We start from the raw sequence: 19,049 nt of genomic DNA on the forward strand, positions 1-19,049 counted from the left end.
CAAGTCAGTTTTCCTGACTCCAGCCGTCCTGGAAACTATATTTTCAGGGCCCTGACAACATCTAGCAACTTGGAGTCCTCCAAGTCCCTAGTAGCCGCAGGTACCACAATAAGCTGGTTCGGGTGAAACACTGACACCACCTTAGGGAGAAACTGGGGATGAGTCCGCAGCTCTGCCCTGTCCGAATGGACAATCAGATATGGGCTTTTTTGAGACAAACGCCGCCAATTCTGACACTCGCCTGGCCGAGGCCAGGGCCAACAGCATGGTCACTTTCCCTGTGAGATATTTCAAATCCACAGATTTGAGCGGTTTAAACCAATGTGATTTTAGGAATCCCAGAACTACGTTGAGATCCCACAGTGCCACTGGAGGCACAAAAGGGGGTTGTATATGCAGTACTCCCTTGACAAACTTCTGGACTTCAGGAACTGAAGCCAATTCTTTCTGGAAGAAAATCGACAGGGCCGAAATTTGAACCTTAATGGACCCCAATTTGAGGCCCATAGACACTCCTGTTTGCAGGAAATGTAGGAAACGACCGAGTTGAAATTTCTTCATGGGGCCTTCCTGGCCTCACACCACGCAACATATTTTCGCCACATGTGGTGATAATGTTGTGCGGTCACCTCCTTCCTGGCTTTGACCAGGGTAGGAATGACCTCTTCCGGAATGCCTTTTTCCCTTAGGATCCGGCGTTCAACCGCCATGCCGTCAAACGCAGCCGCGGTAAGTCTTGGAACAGACATGGTACTTGCTGAAGCAAGTCCCTTCTTAGCGGCAGAGGCCATGAGTCCTCTGTGAGCATCTCTTGAAGTTCCGGGTACCAAGTCCTTCTTGGCCAATCCGGAGCCACGAGTATAGTTCTTACTCCTCTACGTCTTATAATTCTCAATACCTTGGGTATGAGAAGCAGAGGAGGGAAGACATACACCGACTGGTACACCCACGGTGTTACCAGAACGTCCACAGCTATTGCCTGAGGGTCTTTTGACCTGGCGCAATACTTGTCCAGTTTTTTGTTCAGGCGGGACGCCATCATGTCCACCTTTGGTCTTTTCCAACGGTTCACAATCATGTGGAAGACTTCCCGATGAAGTCCCCACTCTCCCGGGTGGAGGTTGTGCCTGCTGAGGAAGTCTGCTTCCCAGTTGTCCACTCCCGGAATGAACACTGCTGACAGTGCTATCACATGATTTTCCGCCCAGCGAAAAATCCTTGCAGTTTCTGCCATTGCCCTCCTGCTTCTTGTGCCGCCCTGTCTGTTTACGTGGGCGACTGCCGTGATGTTGTCCCACTGGATCAATACCGGCTGACCTTGAAGCAGAGGTCTTGCTAAGCTTAGAGCATTGTAAATTGCCCTTAGCTCCAGTATATTTATGTGGAGAAAAATCTCCAGACTTGATCACACTCCCTGGAAATTTCTTCCCTGTGTGACTGCTCCCCAGCCTCTCAGGCTGGCCTCCGTGGTCACCAGCATCCAATCCTGAATGCCGAATCTGCGGCCCTCTAGAAGATGAGCACTCTGTAACCACCACAGGAGAGACACCCTTGTCCTTGGAGATAGGGTTATCCGCTGATGCATCTGAAATGCGATCCGGACCATTTGTCCAGCAGATCCCACTGAAAAGTTTTTGCGTGGAATCTGCCGAATGGAATCGCTTCGTAATAAGCCACCATTTTTCCCAGGACTCTTGTGCAATGATGCACTGACACTTTTCCTGGTTTTAGGAGGTTCCTGACTAGCTCGGATAACTCCCTGGCTTTCTCCTCCGGGAGAAACACCTTTTTCTGGACTGTGTCCAGAACCATCCCTAGGAACAGCAGACGTGTCGTCGGAAACGGCTGCGATTTTGGATATTTAGAATCCACCCGTGCTGTCGTAGAACTACTTGAGATAGTGCTACTCCGACTTCCAACTGTTCTCTGGACCTTGCCCTTATCAGGAGATCGTCCAAGTAAGGGATAATTAAGACGCCTTTTCTTTGAAGAAGAATCATCATTTCGGCCATTACTTTGGTAAAGACCTGGGGTGCCGTGGACAATCCAAACGGCAGCGTCTGAAACTGATAGTGACAGTTCCGTACCACGAACCTGAGGTACCCTTGGTGAGAAGGGCAATTTTGGGACATGGAGGTAAGCATCCTTGATGTCCAGGGACACCATATAGTCCCCTTCTTCCTGGTTCGCTATCACTGCTCTGAGTGACTCCATCTTGATTTGAACCTTTGTATGTAAGTGTTCAAAGATTTCCCATTTAGAATAGGTCTCACCGAGCCGTCTGGCTTCAGTACCACAATATAGTGTGGAATAATACCCCTTTCCTTGTTGTAGGAGGGGTACTTTGATTATCACCTGCTGGGAATACAGCTTGTGAATTGTTTCCAATACTGCCTCCCTGTCGGAGGAAGACGTTGGTAAAGCAGACATCAGGAGCCTGCGAGGGGGAGACGTCTCGAATCTCCAGTCTGTACCCCTGGGATACTACTTGTAGGATCCAGGGGTCCACTTGCGAGTGAGCCCACTACGCGCTGAAACTCTTGAGACGACCCCCCACCGCACTTGAGTCCGCTTGTACGGCCCCAGCGTCATGCTGAGGACTTGGCAGAAGCTGTGGAGGGCTTCTGTTCCTGGGAATGGGCTGCCTGCTGCAGTCTTCTTCCCTTTCCTCTATCCCTGGGCAGATATGACTGGCCTTTTGCCCGCTTGCCCTTATGGGGACGAAAGGACTGAGGCTGAAAAGACAGTGTCTTTTTCTGCTGAGATGTGATTTGGGGTAAAAAAGGTGGATTTTCCAGCTGTTGCCGAGGCCACCAGGTCCGATGGACCGACCCCAAATAACTCCTCCCCTTTATACGGCAATACTTCCATGTGCCGTTTGGAATCTGCATCACCTGACCACTGTCGTGTCCATAAACATCTTCTGGCAGATATGGACATCGCACTTACTCTTGATGCCAGAGTGCAAATATCCCTCTGTGCATCTCGCATATATAGAAATGCATCCTTTAAATGCTCTATAGTCAATAAAATACTGTCCCTGTCAAGGGTATCAATATTTTCAGTCAGGGAATCCGACCAAGCCACCCCAGCTCTGCAAATCCAGGCTGAGGCGATCGCTGGTCGCAGTATAACACCAGTATGTGTGTATATACCTTTTTAGGATATTTTCCAGCCTCTCAGCTGGCTCCTTGAGGGCGGCCCTATCTGGGGACGGTACCGCCACTTGTTTTGATAAGCGTGTGAGCGCCTTATCCACCCTAAAGGGTGTTTCCCAACGCGCCCTAATTTCTGGCGGGAAAGGGTATACCGCCAATAATTTTCTATCGGGGGAAACCCACGCATCATCACACACTTAATTTAATTTATCTGATTCAGGAAAAACTACAGGTAGTTTTTTCACACCCCACATAATACCCTTCTTGTGGTACTTGTAGTATCAGAAATATGTAACACCTCCTTTATTGCCCTTAACATGTAACGTGTGGCCCTAAAGGAAAATACGTTTGTTTCTTCACCGTCGACACTGGAGTCAGTGTCCGTGTCTGTGTCTGTGTCGACCGACTGAGGTAAATGAGCGTTTTACAGCCCCTGACGGTGTTTGAGACGCCTGGACAGGTACTAATTTGTTTGCCGGCCGTCTCATGTCGTCAACCGACCTTGCAGCGTGTTGACATTATCACGTAATTCCTTAAATAAGCCATCCATTCCGGTGTCGACTCCCTAGAGAGTGACATCACCATTTCAGGCAATTGCTCCGCCTCCTCACCAACATCGTCCTCATACATGTCGACACACACGTACCGACACACAGCACACACACAGGGAATGCTCTGATAGAGGACAGGACCCCACTAGCCCTTTGGGGAGACAGAGGGAGAGTTTGCCAGCACACACCAAAAACGCTATAATTATACAGGGACAACCTTTATATAAGTGTTTTTCCCTTATAGCATTTTAATATATATATACATATCGCCAAATAAGTGCCCCCCCTCTCTGTTTTAACCCTGTTTATGTAGTGCAGTGCAGGGGAGAGCCTGGGAGCCTTCCCACCAGCATTTCTGTGAGGGAAAATGGCGCTGTGTGCTGAGGAGAATAGGCCCCGCCCCCTTTTCGGTGGGCTTCTTCTCCCGTTTTTCTGAGACCTGGCAGGGGTTAAATACATCCATATAGCCCCCAGGGGCTATATGTGATGTATTTTTAGCCAGAATAAGGTACTATCATTGCTGCCCAGGGCGCCCCCCCCCCCCTTCGTAGCAGTGAGCCTGTTGCCAGCAGGACTCACTGAAAATAAAAAACCTAACAAACTTTTACTCTAAGCAGCTCTTTAGGAGAGCCACCTAGATTGCACCCTTCTCGGCCGGGCACAAAAATCTAACTGAGGCTTGGAGGAGGGTCATGGGGGGAGGAGCTAGTGCACACCACCTGATCCTAAAGATTTTACTTTTGTGCCCTGTCTCCTGCGGAGCCGCAAAACCCCATGGTCCTGACGGAGTCCCCAGCATCCACTTAGGACGTCAGAGAAAATCCCCTGCCATAATATTACTATAAAGAGCGGGAGAAGCCCACCGAAAAAGGGGCGGGGCTATCTCCCTCAGCACACTGGCGCCATTTCCTCTTCACAGCTCCGCTGGAAGGACGCTCCCCAGGCTTTCCCCTGCAGTTTCCAGGCTCAATAGGGTAAAAAAGAGAGGGCGGGGGCACTAAATTTAGGCGCAATACTGTGTATTATAGCTGCTATAGGGAAAATCACTTTGTGTAGTGTAAATCCCTGTTTATATAGCGCTGTGGTGTGTGCTGGCATACTCTCTCTCTGTCTCCCCAAAGGACTTTGTGGGGTCCTGTCCTCAGTCAGAGCATTCCCTGTGTGTGTGCGGTGTGTCGGTACGGCTGTGTCGACATGCTTGATGAGGAGGCTTATGTGGAGGCGGAGCAGGTGCCGATAAATGTGATGTCAGCCCCTGCGGGGTCGACACCAGAGTGGATGGATATGTGGAAGGTATTAACCGACAGTGTCAACTCCTTACATAAAAGGTTCGATGACATAACAGCTGTGGGACAGCCGGCTTCTCAGCCAGTGCCTGCCCAGGCGTCTCAAAGGCCATCAGGGGCTCAAAAACGCCCGCTACCTCAGATGGCAGACACAGATGTCGACACGGAGTCTGACTCCAGTGTCGACGACGACGAGACTAATGTACATTCCACTAGGGCTATCCGTTGCATGATTACGGCAATGAAAAATGTGTTGCATATTTCTGACATTAACCCAGGTACCAGTAAAAAGGGTATTATGTTTGGGGAGAAAAAGCAACCAGTGGTTTTTCCCCCTTCAGATGAGTTAAATGAAGTGTGTGAAGAAGCGTGGGCTTCCCCTGATAAAAAACTAGTGATTTCTAAAAAGTTACTAATGGCGTACCCTTTCCCGCCAGAGGACAGGGTACGTTGGGAGACATCCCCGAGGGTGGATAAAGCGCTCACACGCTTGTCAAAAAAGGTGGCACTACCGTCTCAGGATACGGCCGCCTTAAAGGAGCCTGCGGATAGAAAGCAGGAGGCTATCCTGAAGTCTGTATATACACACTCAGGTACTATACTGAGACCTGCTATTGCTTCAGCATGGATGTGCAGTGCTGCAGCAGCGTGGTCTGATTCCCTGTCTGATAATATTGATTCCCTTGACAGGGACACTATATTGCTAACCATAGAGCATATTAAAGACGTAGTCTTATACATGAGAGATGCACAGAGGGATATTTGCCGGCTGGCATCTAGAATAAATGCAATGTCCATTTCTGCCAGGAGAGTATTATGGACCTGGCAGTGGACAGGTGATGCGGATTCTAAAAGGCACATGGAGGTTTTGCCTTACAAGGGTGAGGAATTGTTTGGGGATGGTCTCTCGGACCTCGTTTCCACAGCGACAGCTGGGAAGTCGACATTTTTACCCCAGGTTTCCTCACAGCCAAAGAAAGCACCGTATTATCAGGTACAGTCCTTTCGGCCCCAGAAAGGCAAGCGGGTTAAAGGCGCGTCCTTTCTGCCCAGAGGCAGGGGTAGAGGGAAAAAGCTGCACCATACAGCCAGTTCCCAAGAACAGAAATCCTCCCCTGCTTCCACTAAATCCACCGCATGACGCTGGGGCTCCACTGGTGGAGCCAGGTGCGGTGGGGGCCCGTCTGTGGAACTTCAGCGACCGGTGGGTTCGCTCACAGGTGGATCCCTGGGTTCTACAAGTGGTATCTCAGGGATACAAGCTGGAATTCGAGACGTCTCCCCCTCGCCGTTACCTCAAATCAGCCTTGCCAGCTACTCCCCCGGACAGGGAGGTAGTGCTGGCGGCAATTCACAAGCTGTACCTCCAGCAGGTGATAATAAAAGTTCCCCTCCTTCAACAGGGACGGGGTTACTATTCCACAATGTTTGTGGTACCGAAACCAGACAGTTCGGTGAGACCCATTCTAAATTTGAAATCCTTGAACACTTATATAAGAAGGTTCAAGTTCAAAATGGAATCGCTCAGGGCGGTTATTGCAAGCCTGCAATAAGGGGATTACATGGTATCACTGGACATCAAGGATGCTTACCTGCATGTCCCCATTTACCCACCTCACCAGGTGTACCTCCGTTTTGTGGTACAAGACTGCCATTACCAATTCCAGACGTTGCCGTTTGGTCTGTCCACGGCACCGAGGGTATTTACCAAGGTAATGGCCGAAATGATGATACTCCTTCGAAAGAAGGGAGTTATAATTATCCCATACTTGGACGATCTCCTTATAAAGGCGAGGTCCAGGGAGCAGTTGTTGGTCGGAGTAGCACTATCTCAGGAAGTGCTACAACAGCACGGCTGGATTCTGAATATTCCAAAGTCGCAGCTGGTTCCTACGACGCGTCTGCTGTTCCTGGGTATGATTCTGGACACAGAACAGAAGAAGGTGTTTCTCCCGGAGGAGAAGGCCAAGGAGTTGTCATACCTGGTCAGAGACCTCCTGAAACCAAAACAGGTGTCGGTGCATCACTGCACGCGAGTCCTGGGAAAGATGGTAGCTTCTTACGAAGCAATTCCATTCGGCAGGTTCCAAGCAAGGATCTTTCAGTGGGATCTGTTAGACAAGTGGTCCGGATCGCATCTTCAGATGCATCGGCTGATCACCCTGTCCCCGAGGGCCAGGGTGTCTCTGCTGTGGTGGCTGCAGAGTGCTCATCTTCTAGAGGGCCGCAGATTCGGCATACAGGACTGGGTCCTGGTGACCACGGATGCAAGCCTCCGAGGTTGGGGGGCAGTCACGCAGGGAAGAAACTTCCAAGGACAATGGTCGAGTCAGGAGGCTTCCCTACACATAAATATTCTGGAACTAAGGGCCATTTACAATGCCCTAAGTCAGGCAAGACCCCTGCTTCAAAACCAGCCGGTGCTGATTCAGTCAGACATCACGGCAGTCGCCCATGTAAACCGACAGGGCGGCACAAGGAGCAGGATGGCGATGGCAGAAGCCACAAGGATTCTCCGATGGGCGGAAAATCACGTGATAGCACTGTCAGCAGTGTTCATTCCGGGAGTGGACAACTGGGAAGCAGACTTCCTCAGCAGGCACGACCTCCACCCGGGAGAGTGGGGACTTCATCCAGAAGTCTTCCAACTGATTGTAAACCGTTGGGAAAGGCCACAGGTGGACATGATGGCGTCCCGCCTAAACAAAAAGCTAAAAAGATATTGCGCCAGGTCAAGGGACCCTCAGGCGATAGCTGTGGATGCTCTAGTGACACCGTGGGTGTACCAATCGGTTTGTGTTCCCTCCTCTTCCTCTCATACCAAAGGTGCTGAGGATAATAAGAAAGAGAGGAGTAAGAACTATACTCATCTTTCCGGATTGGCCAAGAAGGACTTGGTACCCGGAACTACAAGAAATGATCTCAGAGGACCCTTGGCCTCTGCCTCTCAGACTGGACCTGCTACAGCAGGGGCCCTGTCTGTTCCAAGACTTACCGCGGCTGCGTTTGACGGCATGGCGGTTGAACGCTGGATCCTGATGGAAAAGGGCATTCCGGTTGAAGTCATTCCTACGCTGATAAAAGCTAGGAAAGATGTGACAGCAAAGCATTATCACCGCATATGGCGAAAATGTGTTGCTTGGTGTGAGGCTATGAAGGCCCCCACAGAAGAATTTCAGCTGGGTCGATTTCTGCACTTCCTACAGTCAGGAGTGACTATGGGCCTAAAATTGGGTTCCATTAAAGTCCAGATTTCAGCCCTGTCTATTTTCTTTCAAAAAGAACTGGCTTCACTGCCTGAAGTTCAGACGTTTGTTAAGGGAGTGCTGCATATTCAGCCCCCTTTTGTGCCCCCAGTGGCACCTTGGGATCTCAACGTTGTGTTGGAATTCCTAAAATCACATTGGTTTGAGCCACTTCAGACCGTGGAATTAAAATATCTCACGTGAAAAGTGGTCATGCTTTTGGCCTTGGCTTCGGCTAGGCGGGTGTCAGAATTGGCGGCTTTGTCCTGTAAAAGCCCCTATCTGATCTTCCATATGGACAGAGCAGAATTGAGGACGTGTCCCCAATTCCTCCCTAAGGTGGTATCAGCGTTTCATTTGAACCAACCTATTGTGGTGCCTGCGGCTACTCGGGACTTGGAGGCTTCCAAGTTGCTGGACGTAGTCCGGGCCCTGAAAATCTATGTTTCCAGGACGGCCTGAGTCAGAAAGACTGACTCGCTGTTTATCCTGCATGCAACCAACAAGTTGGGTGCTCCTGCTTCTAAGCAGACTATTGCTCGCTGGATCTGCTCCACGATTCAACTTGCACATTCTGCGGCTGGACTGCCGCATCCTAAATCAGTCAAAGCCCATTCCACGAGGAAGGTGGGCTCTTCTTGGGCGGCTGCCCGAGGGGTCTCGGCTTTACAACTTTGCCGAGCTGCTACCTGGTCGGGATCAAACACGTTTGCAAAATTCTACAAGTTTGATACCCTGGCTGAGGAGGACCTTGAGTTTGCTCATTCGGTGCTGCAGAGTCATCCGCACTCTCCCGCCCGTTTGGGAGCTTTGGTATAATCCCCATGGTCCTTACGGAGTTCCCAGCATCCACTAGGATGTCAGAGAAAATAAGAATTTACTCACCGGTAATTCTATTTCTCGTAGTCCGTAGTGGATGCTGGGCGCCCATCCCAAGTGCGGATTGTCTGCAATACTTGTATATAGTTATTGCCTAACTAAAGGGTTATTGTTATGAGCCATCTGTTCGTGAGGCTCAGTTGTTATTCATACTGTTAACTGGGTATAGTATCACGAGTTGTACGGTGTGATTGGTGTGGCTGGTATGAGTCTTACCCTGGATTCCAAATCCTTTCCTAGTAATGCCAGCTCTTCCGGGCACAGTTTCCCTAACTGAGGTCTGGAGGAGGGGCATAGAGGGAGGAGCCAGTGCACACCAGTAGTCCTAATTCTTTCTTAGAGTGCCCAGTCTCCTGCGGAGCCCGTCTATTCCCCATGGTCCTTACGGAGTTCCCAGCATCCACTACGGACTACGAGAAATAGAATTACCGGTGAGTAAATTCTTAATTTTTGCTTACATCCCATTGAGGTGTGAGCAAAAATAAATGATGCTTACCTATAGTAATACCCTGAAATATGCACAGTGATGCATAGCACATGGTTCTGACAGAACCTAGTAGCTAGTTGAATCTTCCCTATGACAGTGGTTCCATACTGGGTGCCGTGGCATGCTGGCGTGCCTCATGGCGCTTTATTCATGGACTTTATTCAGCTTCAGTTGCAGTTTTGATAATTTAGCCGGCATCGCAGACCCAGCAAAATAAGATACTCCCTGCTTGCGCAGCATGGCCATCTTTCCCGTCGCAGTGGGTGCCCCAAAAATGGTCCAGAACCACCGCGTTTTCAGTGCCATGCTCCCCGCAATGCCTCGTCGCTGCCCAGTGAAGACCCCTACGCAGAACAGGCCCTGTGCACTGGCCCTATATTCGAGGAAATGCTATCGCATCACACCTGCGATCCAACCTGACTAAGGCCCATAGTCTGTAAATTTGTATAAATAGCTAACTGATAAACATTCCGTATAGGCTGCAGCATTTTAGGCACATTTTGTACCATATGATAGAGTTCTCATTAAGTACAGTACATGGAACACTGCCTATGTACTAAGCTTTGGAGAGAGATAAAGTGGAGATAGAAGTACCAGCCAATCACCTCCTGTCATTTTTCAAACACAGTATGTGGCATGGCAGTTAGGAGCCGATTGGCTGGCAGTTTATCTGTGTCTACTTTATCTCTCTCCAAGGCTTGTTCATATATCCCTAAGCTGCAGGGAAGTCTGAAAGATGTGCTTTTGTTCTAGTAGCCTTTTTTTGTGTGTGTACAAGTCCTTAAAGATAAAAATTCAAAATGCTACATACAGGTGTTTGGAAGTGATTCACCCTCCTAAAGAATGTTTATTGATTATCAATGCTTGATGAAAGAGGAACCCCTCTAGATTGCAGTGTTATTTCTTGTGCTTGCAACAGTAGTCATACCCCATCAGGTGAACTGATACCTGTATGCAAGACTTTATTCATCCACGCTGTTTATTTTGTGAAGATGCTGCTCTCTGCTAGCACCAGGCACCCACATTAATAGTTGGGTGTGCTATTTTATGAAGAAACAACTAAACTTTAGACCTAGATGCCTACCTTTCCCGGGAATGTCCAGGAGAGAACAGGGATATTGGGAGGCCTCCGTGGAAAGTAGATTAATCTCACTGATTGTCAGCAATTGCTGCTGCGAATCCTGATGTTGGGCACAATCAGAAGCAGTGACATATGTAAACCTTTACCATATTAAAAACTACTGTACAGGAAAATATATTTTGTCTGCTGTCCTCATCAATCCAATGCTGCGGTTTCTGAATAGCTGTTATAGGTATCTAGTAATGTACGCAAGAATGGTCCTTTTCATTGGGCATCTTGTGGGCATGCAATGCAGTGGCTGCATTCGCAGATGCCCATCTGCAGGCATAACAGGCCATGGTCAGCCGGAGAAACTGTAGGGCTGTTGCCAGCGGGATCCGGTCTCTAGGTCGACAGTAACTATGTCGACAGTGTCTAGGTCAACCACTATTGGTCGACAGTAACTATGTCGACAGGGTTTCTAGGTCGACATAAGTTTTTTTCTTTTTGTGTACCTTTTCATATTTAACGATCCACGTGGACTACGGTTGGAACTGAGTGAGGCACCTTGCCCGAAGCATGGCGAGCAAACACGGTGCACTAATTGGGGTTCCCGGTCACTGTACGAAGAAAACAACACCAAAAAAACATAAAAAACTCATGTCGACCTGTTGACCTGTCGACCTAGACCCTGTTGACCTAGTTACTGTCGACCAATAGTTGTTGACCTAGACACTGACGACCTAGTTACCATCTACCTTCCACACCACACCCGTTGCCACCAATGGACGCACCATTCAGTATTACAGCATGCATTCAGCCGCACAGAGGGCAGGAGTTTGTTTCGGCAGTTGCATAAAGTTGCAGATACGTGACTGCCACTTCTACTTGTGCTTCTGTGACTCCGAGTCAGACCCTTTACTATAAATGCATAATAGGAAATCCGCAAGACTGGAGCGTGCCTTGCTCTCTCATTGATTATCTGCCTACCATGCTTACCATAAACCTGTTGCAGTCACAGTGTTGAAAATACTTTTTTTATAAAGGCTACTTTTATGTACAAAGTCTGAACCTAAAATATATATGTTTCAACCCCTATTGTAAGACCTTGAAAATCCATATATATATTTATGCTTCATAATGATATATTCAATATTTCTGAATTTTAAACGCAGCAGAATGTGTGGGGTAGTAATTATATATTGCCCACTATGAATATAAGCCATATAATTGTCACATTTTGGCATGAAACTCTTCTATTATACTCAATGTCACCTTGTGTGTTAGCATTTTATTAATTAATATTCTAGGAAAGAGAACCTAATCGCTGGTGGGGAACAGATTTTGCAACCAGATTATCGCTGTATAAAACATAATATTCTTTTCTCGTTTTGCAGCGCACAGCCTGTTCAAGATTTACCTTTTAACTTATCCACTTTAAATGATTATCTCTAGTTTTAAGCCCATGGCAATATGGTGCTCAGTGTTGATTGGTTAAACACTTAAATAAAAAAGTAATTGTTTTATAAGAAGTATCTTTCAAGCAACAGTATGCCCACACATTTCACAGTACACCTCACAAAGTACAATGACATTTGGGAAATGAAAAGGAAAACTTCAGAGAAACTGTCAAGGTTGGAAATGCCAGAAAGAACATTAATTTAACTCCGGTTAATAATAGGAGCAAAGTGGAGAAGTGAAGTTAGTTGCTGGAGGGAAGGCAAAGACTCAGTTTAAAGAAAGGCATGAAAAAGACAAAACAAAAAAGCCTATACACTACATAGTAATATAGAGTCATTTTTAAACACGAGCGGTAGCAAGCAGCAGGACAGTACTGCTGCATTCTTATAGTTATCACAGTGATTTAAGAGCTTTTTTCCCTCCCTTCTATGGAGACATGAAGCCTGTTGAGTATATGAAATATAGTATGTAAAGTAGGTATGTCTAAGTAGGTCAGCAACTAAGAGCCATGAACAGTAGGTAGATCTTTAAACAAGGAGTAATATAGGCAGTTCTTCTTTTATTGATATGATAGCGAGTGGAAGCATTGTAGTGGTTCACTTGTGTTAAGCTGCTCTATTGGAGCTTTTTCAATATAAAGCTCTTTTTATTTTATACCTTATGTCTGTTTTAATATTAACCTTGGCCTGGACATACATCCTATTGTACTATTGGAACAGCAGTCACTTTAGATGGTAAGACGGAAAAGGGTTGGCAATGTGAGAAATCTTATATAAGCAAATAAATGTAAATTTTGACGCTATATCTGGGTGATATGATAAAAAGTCAAATGGGGTGAAAGGGGAATCATCTCTAATTCATTCATGTTAATTTTGTAATCTGCAAATTAGTTCAACTGAGAAATAATACAACAAATGGCAGGGATAGATTTGAGGGGGGTCAAGTGCCAGGAGGAGTTTAACGTCTTCAAAGAGGGCAAATGTGCAAATGTGTTTTTTTTTAAAGGGACAAACATTTACAGGGCTAAACCATGCCTTGTACATGATTGCCCCTTTAAAAATAGTCAGAGTTCGACCGGCATCCCGCACGGACGACAAACTTGGACCTCTTTAAATCCCGGCTGTTGTCTCAGATTCTTCATGGAGATATGCTTTGGCGTTAGCTGCCAATGTAAAGTTCTTTGGACTACGTGCATTGAGATTTAGAATACAGCTTTTTAGTAAATGCGTTTGGTGCAGCCAGAGATTACAATATGTTAAAATGTTTTTTACAGTTGGGAGGTGTTAAGATTTCTGTTATCAAATTTACGGTGGTGGATTGAAGAATATGGATTTGATGGTTTCCGCTTTGACGGTATTACATCTATGCTTTACCACCACCATGGGATTGGTAAGTATTTTTTAAAATAATTAAGTTAACAAATCTACTATGTGATTCAATTTTAATTTAATCAAATTAAGCAGAATATTTAGCTATATTAGCCCTGTTCTTCTACTGAATACAGTTTATGGGGGAATTCAGTTAGCAGCGGTAATTTACAGCAGGTTAAAAAGGGGTGGTAGTCGTGGGCTTTAACTTCCAGGGCTATTCAGTTAGAACCATTTTTCTCATCCGTTAAATTCCCAGACCTATTAGTTGACATGGTTGCTGCACCTGGAAATAGGCTATTTAACACAGATTTCTTTTTGTACCTGCTCAGACTCGGAGGGGGAGCCTGTTAAATGAAAGCCTGTGGGCTGTCTTCAGGACAAATTGAATAGCTCCACTGCTTCATTTAGCCCACAGTAAATTAACGTGGCTAATTGAATTCCCCCTTTGTGTAGCTGTTGGTGTCAAGGTGGATTATTTATATGGGCTGTTTGCTTATTAATATCCTTGCCTTTTTACATTTTGTGCTTAATCATGCCAGGAAGTGGCGGTGAGTAAATAAATCACACATGCTGAGGAATCTTTTTGCCTACTTAATTATATACAAACTGATGTGTTATGAATCAGATATTTAAAATTTTAATTCATCTGTCCATAGAACCTTTTTCCAGTCTTCAGTAGTCTACTAGCAGTTCTTTGTGGCAGCGGCATGCCTCTTTTTCATTGCTGCAAGTTTTTAAACCATTATTCCCTGAAAAAGGCATTTTTTTTTAATGATTCTGAAATTATCATTGTTTTTCAGTTTTTGCTAACATAACTTTTTTTTTAAATTAACTTCTAGCTCATGATCGCTTACCTTTGTACCATAACAGATTATTCACTAGGCGTGAATTGCATAAATTTCAATAAAAACTGGAAAAATGGAGGTGGTGGGGGGGGGGGGGGGTATTCAGTCAGCCGCGATTGCTCGGTCATTTACCACGATTGAACTTTTTGGGGACACCGCCATAAACAATGGATTAACGTGGTTTTGTGCTCTCTGATTTTACCTATCCTATTGTAAATTCACGAAAACAGGAAATTTAGAAAAGTGTAGGAGGAAATGGGGAAATCTGTCTGCACCCAAAAAAAAAGCTGAACTAATATAGGAAAACAGTATAGAATTGTATTAGTGGTCATATTTGGGGTTCTTAAATTGTATCAAATGGCTGTTCTATACATTTCTAAAAAATTTAAATTAGTATTAAAAAAGGCAAGTGTTTTTAAGCAAAATAAGTGCTCAAATTGAATTGGGGGTACGTAAAAAGGGGATAAATATATATTTGGGTCATTTTAAGCCAATTTCAAAATAGTAAAAAAAAAAGATTACTCCCATCTGCTGGCCTAAAAATACTTATCCCACTCTTAAAGCACCCCAGTATATCTGTCCCATACCTTGCACCCCCATTTCGATCAGTTTGCACTTTTTGTCCTCAAAAATGGCATCATCATTGGCTAATAAAAAATAATTAAAAACTTCTAAGTACATAACTAGTCATTCAGTGGGTGTCCCAGAGGTTCTGAACCAAATAACAAAATTTTTACCTTTAAAATAGGATTTTCCCCAAGCTTATCACCCGCAAAGAGGTGATAAAGGGAAATTTACGGTAAACCTATGTAGAATGATCGCCGATAATTTTTTGCGGACAATCGAAAAGGGTCTTATCGTGGGTCGCAATAATATCTCAGTTTTTACTGCGAAAACAGCATTTTGTCGCTAATTGAATTCCCCCTGTGTATTTATTTAAACTTGAGACTCCATTTGGGCTCCTTGATTGATAAACTTGGTTGTGGTTTGATTTCACAAATGTTTAGGAAAATAGTTTTTATGTTTAAAAGTAATGTAAATATAGCTCTAATATAAATGTCAAGTGCTCTGTCAAAAATGATTTACCTGCCCTCATTTGTGTTCTAGGGTGCGGATTCAGTGGTGACTATAACGAATATTTTGGCTTACACGTGGATGAAGATTCGCTTGTCTACCTCATGCTGGCAAATCATATGATTCATTCTTTGTATCCAGACTGCATTAGCGTGGCGGAGGTATTGTACATTGCTGTTTTTATTAATTGGGATATTTAGAAATCAGTGAGAAGAAAAATATTGACTGGCAGCCAAGTAATGAGTGTGTTTGCTTGCTTAGGTAATACTGTACAGAAGCCAACTACTTTAACACATTTCAATACAGGCCCGTGATTGGATTTTGCTACAAAAGAAAATGTTTAATGCCATTGCAAAACTGGCAGATAGGCAATGTAAAAATGTCAGTTTGAACCAGGATATCAAAACCTAACATATAATTACATTTTGTCGTCCAAAAGTGGCATATGAGACCTTGATGTATTCTGCCCAGCACTGTAGATGTAATATATTGCTAATTGAATTTTAATTAAAACAGTAGAGCCTTCTAAGATGAGGGTGTAAAGTACTGGAAAACGAAAATTAATAGAGTGATAAGTGACAAACTGTCTACCACCGAGCGAGACAACTGGGTAATAATATTTTAGTTTACTTTATATTATTTTGTTTTTCGTAAGCAATGCAATTCTTTAAAATTATTGTTTTCTTGGGATATGGTCATTAGGTCGACACCACTTAGGCCGACAGTCATCAGGCCGACCACTATTCGTCGACATGCATTAGGTCGACATGTACTAAGTCGACAGTTCAAAAGGTCAACATGAGTTTTTCACTTATGTTTTTTTGACTATTTCATACTTTACGATCTTCGTGGACTACGATTGGGAATAGCAACATGTGCCAAGCGCAGCGGTAGAAGAGCGAGGCACCTTGCCTGAAGAGGGGACACGGTGCACTAATTGGGGTTCCCCATCACTTTCCAAAGAAAACGACACCAAAAATAGTAAAAAAAAATAACCCTCATGTCGATCTTTTGACCTGTTGACCTAGTACATGTCGACCTAATAACCATGTCAACCTTGTAACCCTGTCGACCTAATGCATGTCGACTAATAGTGGTCGACCTAATGACTGTCGACCTAAGTTGTGTCGACCCAACGACCAATACCCTGTTTTCTTCTGGCAGCACTAACTTTTTGGGATGTAGTTAGTCGACAAATAAGTTGTCAATAGTTAAAATGACGACACCGTAATGTTGATGGGAGAAAGCTGACGCAGTTCTAGTGTTCTATGAAGCATTTTAAGCTAAGCAGCATTAGAACTTTTCAATTGGATGCTTTACTTTCACGTTTAGAGGTTGTGATACAATAAAAGCACAGGAGAAGTTGTTGATGGGAGATATATGTGCCCCAGGTCTGTCTAGCAGACAGTCCGCTTGTTATGAACCTTGATTAACAGACCATCTGTGAGAGGCTGATAAAAGGTGTGTCAATTTCTCTATCCAGTCTCTTTCACTGCCTGGGGAGCAGGTTAAAGGCACGCTGAGAGTGACTGTATTGCTTGACATAAGTACTGGGCTACGTTATTGTTTTGTGAGTTGCACACTAGGTCCTTCCACCCAATAGAGGGAATTATATCGGTAACGTTAGAGCCAAGAGGATCACATTTAGCTTTGTTTTATTTTGCTGCCAAAATAAACTATTTGTGGCTTCTTCTACCAAGGACCTGGATTGGTGTGATACTGTATACAAGAAGGGGCAGAAGAAACTCTTTTTCTGGGGGCACTCTTATAGTTATAACATTTAACTTTCTCTGACGTCCTAGTGGATGCTGGGACTCCGTCAGGACCATGGGGAATAGCGGCTCCGCAGGAGACAGGGCACAAAATTTAAAAGTTTGACCACTAGGTGGTGTGTACTGGCTCCTCCCCCTATGACCCTCCTCCAAGCCTCAGTTAGGTTTTTGTGCCCGTCCGAGCAGGGTGCAATCTAGGTGGCTCTCCTAAAGAGCTGCTTAGAAAAAGTTTGTTAGGTTTTTTATTTTCAGTGAGTCCTGCTGGCAACAGGCTCACTGCAACGAGGGACTTAGGGGAGAAGAAGTGAACTCACCTGCGTGCAGGATGGATTTGCTTCTTAGGCTACTGGACACTAGCTCCAGAGGGACGATCACAGGTACAGCCTGGATGGGTCACCGGAGCCGCGCCGCCGACCCCCTTGCAGATGCCGAATAGAGAAGAGGTCCAGAAACCGGCGGCAGAAGACGTCTCAGTCTTCATGAGGTAGCGCACAGCACTGCAGCTGTGCGCCATTGCTCTCCGCACACTTCACACCAGCGGTCACTGAGGGTGCAGGGCGCTGGGGGGGGCGCCCTGGGCAGCAATGTAATATACCTATTCTGGCTAAAATATATCACATATAGCCCCTGGGGCTATATGGATGTATTTAACCCCTGCCAGGTTCCAAAAAAACCGGGAGAAGAAGCCCGCCGAAAAGGGGGCGGGGCCTATTCTCCTCAGCACACAGCGCCATTTTCCTGCCCAGCTCCGCTGCGAGGAAGGCTCCCAGGACTCTCCCCTGCACTGCACTACAGAAACAGGGTAAAAACAGAGAGGGGGGGCACTTATTGGCGATATTTATAATATTTGAGCTGCTATAAAGGGAACACACTTATTAAGGTTGTCCCTATATATATTTATAGCGCTTGGGTGTGTGCTGGCAAACTCTCCCTCTGTCTCCCCAAAGGGCTAGTGGGGTCCTGTCTTCTATCAGAGCATTCCCTGTGTGTCTGCTGTGTGTCGGTACGTGTGTGTCGACATGTATGAGGACGATGTTGGCGTGGAGGCGGAGCAATTGCCTGTAATGGTGATGTCACCCCCTAGGGAGTCGACACCAGAATGGATGGCTTTGTTTATGGAATTACGGGATAGTGTCAGCACGCTACAAAAGTCGGTTGACGACATGAGACAGCCGGCAAACCAGTTAGTACCTGTCCAGGCGTCTCAGACACCGTCAGGGGCTGTAAAACGCCCTTTACCTCAGTCGGTCGACACAGACCCAGACACTGACACTGAATCCAGTGTCGACGGTGAAGAAACAAACATATTTTCCAGTAGGGCCACACGTTATATGATCACGGCAATGAAGGAGGCTTTGCATATCTCTGATACTGCAAGTACCACAAAAAGGGGTATTATGTGGGGTGTGAAAAAACTACCGATAATTTTTCCTGAATCAGAGGAACTGAATGAAGTGTGTGATGAAGCGTGGGTTACCCCAGATAGAAAACTGCTAATTTCAAAGAAGTTATTGGCATTATACCCTTTCCCGCCAGAGGTTAGGGCGCGCTGGGAAACACCTCCTAGGGTGGATAAGGCGCTCACACGCTTATCAAAGCAAGTGGCGTTACCGTCTCCTGATACGGCTGCCCTCAAGGATCCAGCTGATAGGAGGCTGGAGAATACATTAAAAAGTATATACACACATACGGGTGTTATACTGAGACCAGCAATCGCCTCAGCCTGGATGTGCAGTGCTGGCGTGGCTTGGTCGGAGTCACTGTCTGAAAATATTGATACCCTGGATAGGGACAGTATTTTACAGACTATAGAGCAGTTAAAGGATGCATTTCTTTATATGCGAGATGCACAGAGAGATAT

General features: G+C 45.8%; 1 protein-coding gene across 2 annotated transcripts in view; it reads left to right on the forward strand.

The window, feature by feature from the left end:
• The window catches only part of GBE1 (1,4-alpha-glucan branching enzyme 1), a 446,779-nt gene that overhangs the window by 269,515 nt on the left and 158,215 nt on the right, over window positions 1–19,049 (forward strand). For both annotated transcript variants that reach the window (XM_063956309.1, XM_063956310.1), the window contains exons 9-10: window positions 13,401–13,516; window positions 15,450–15,577. In XM_063956309.1, coding sequence (XP_063812379.1) covers window positions 13,401–13,516; window positions 15,450–15,577 — 244 coding nt within the window. The remainder of the gene's footprint in view (window positions 1–13,400; window positions 13,517–15,449; window positions 15,578–19,049) is intronic.

The sequence above is a fragment of the Pseudophryne corroboree genome, chromosome 2 (assembly GCF_028390025.1).
Source record: "Pseudophryne corroboree isolate aPseCor3 chromosome 2, aPseCor3.hap2, whole genome shotgun sequence".
Taxonomy (NCBI): Eukaryota; Metazoa; Chordata; class Amphibia; order Anura; family Myobatrachidae; genus Pseudophryne; species Pseudophryne corroboree.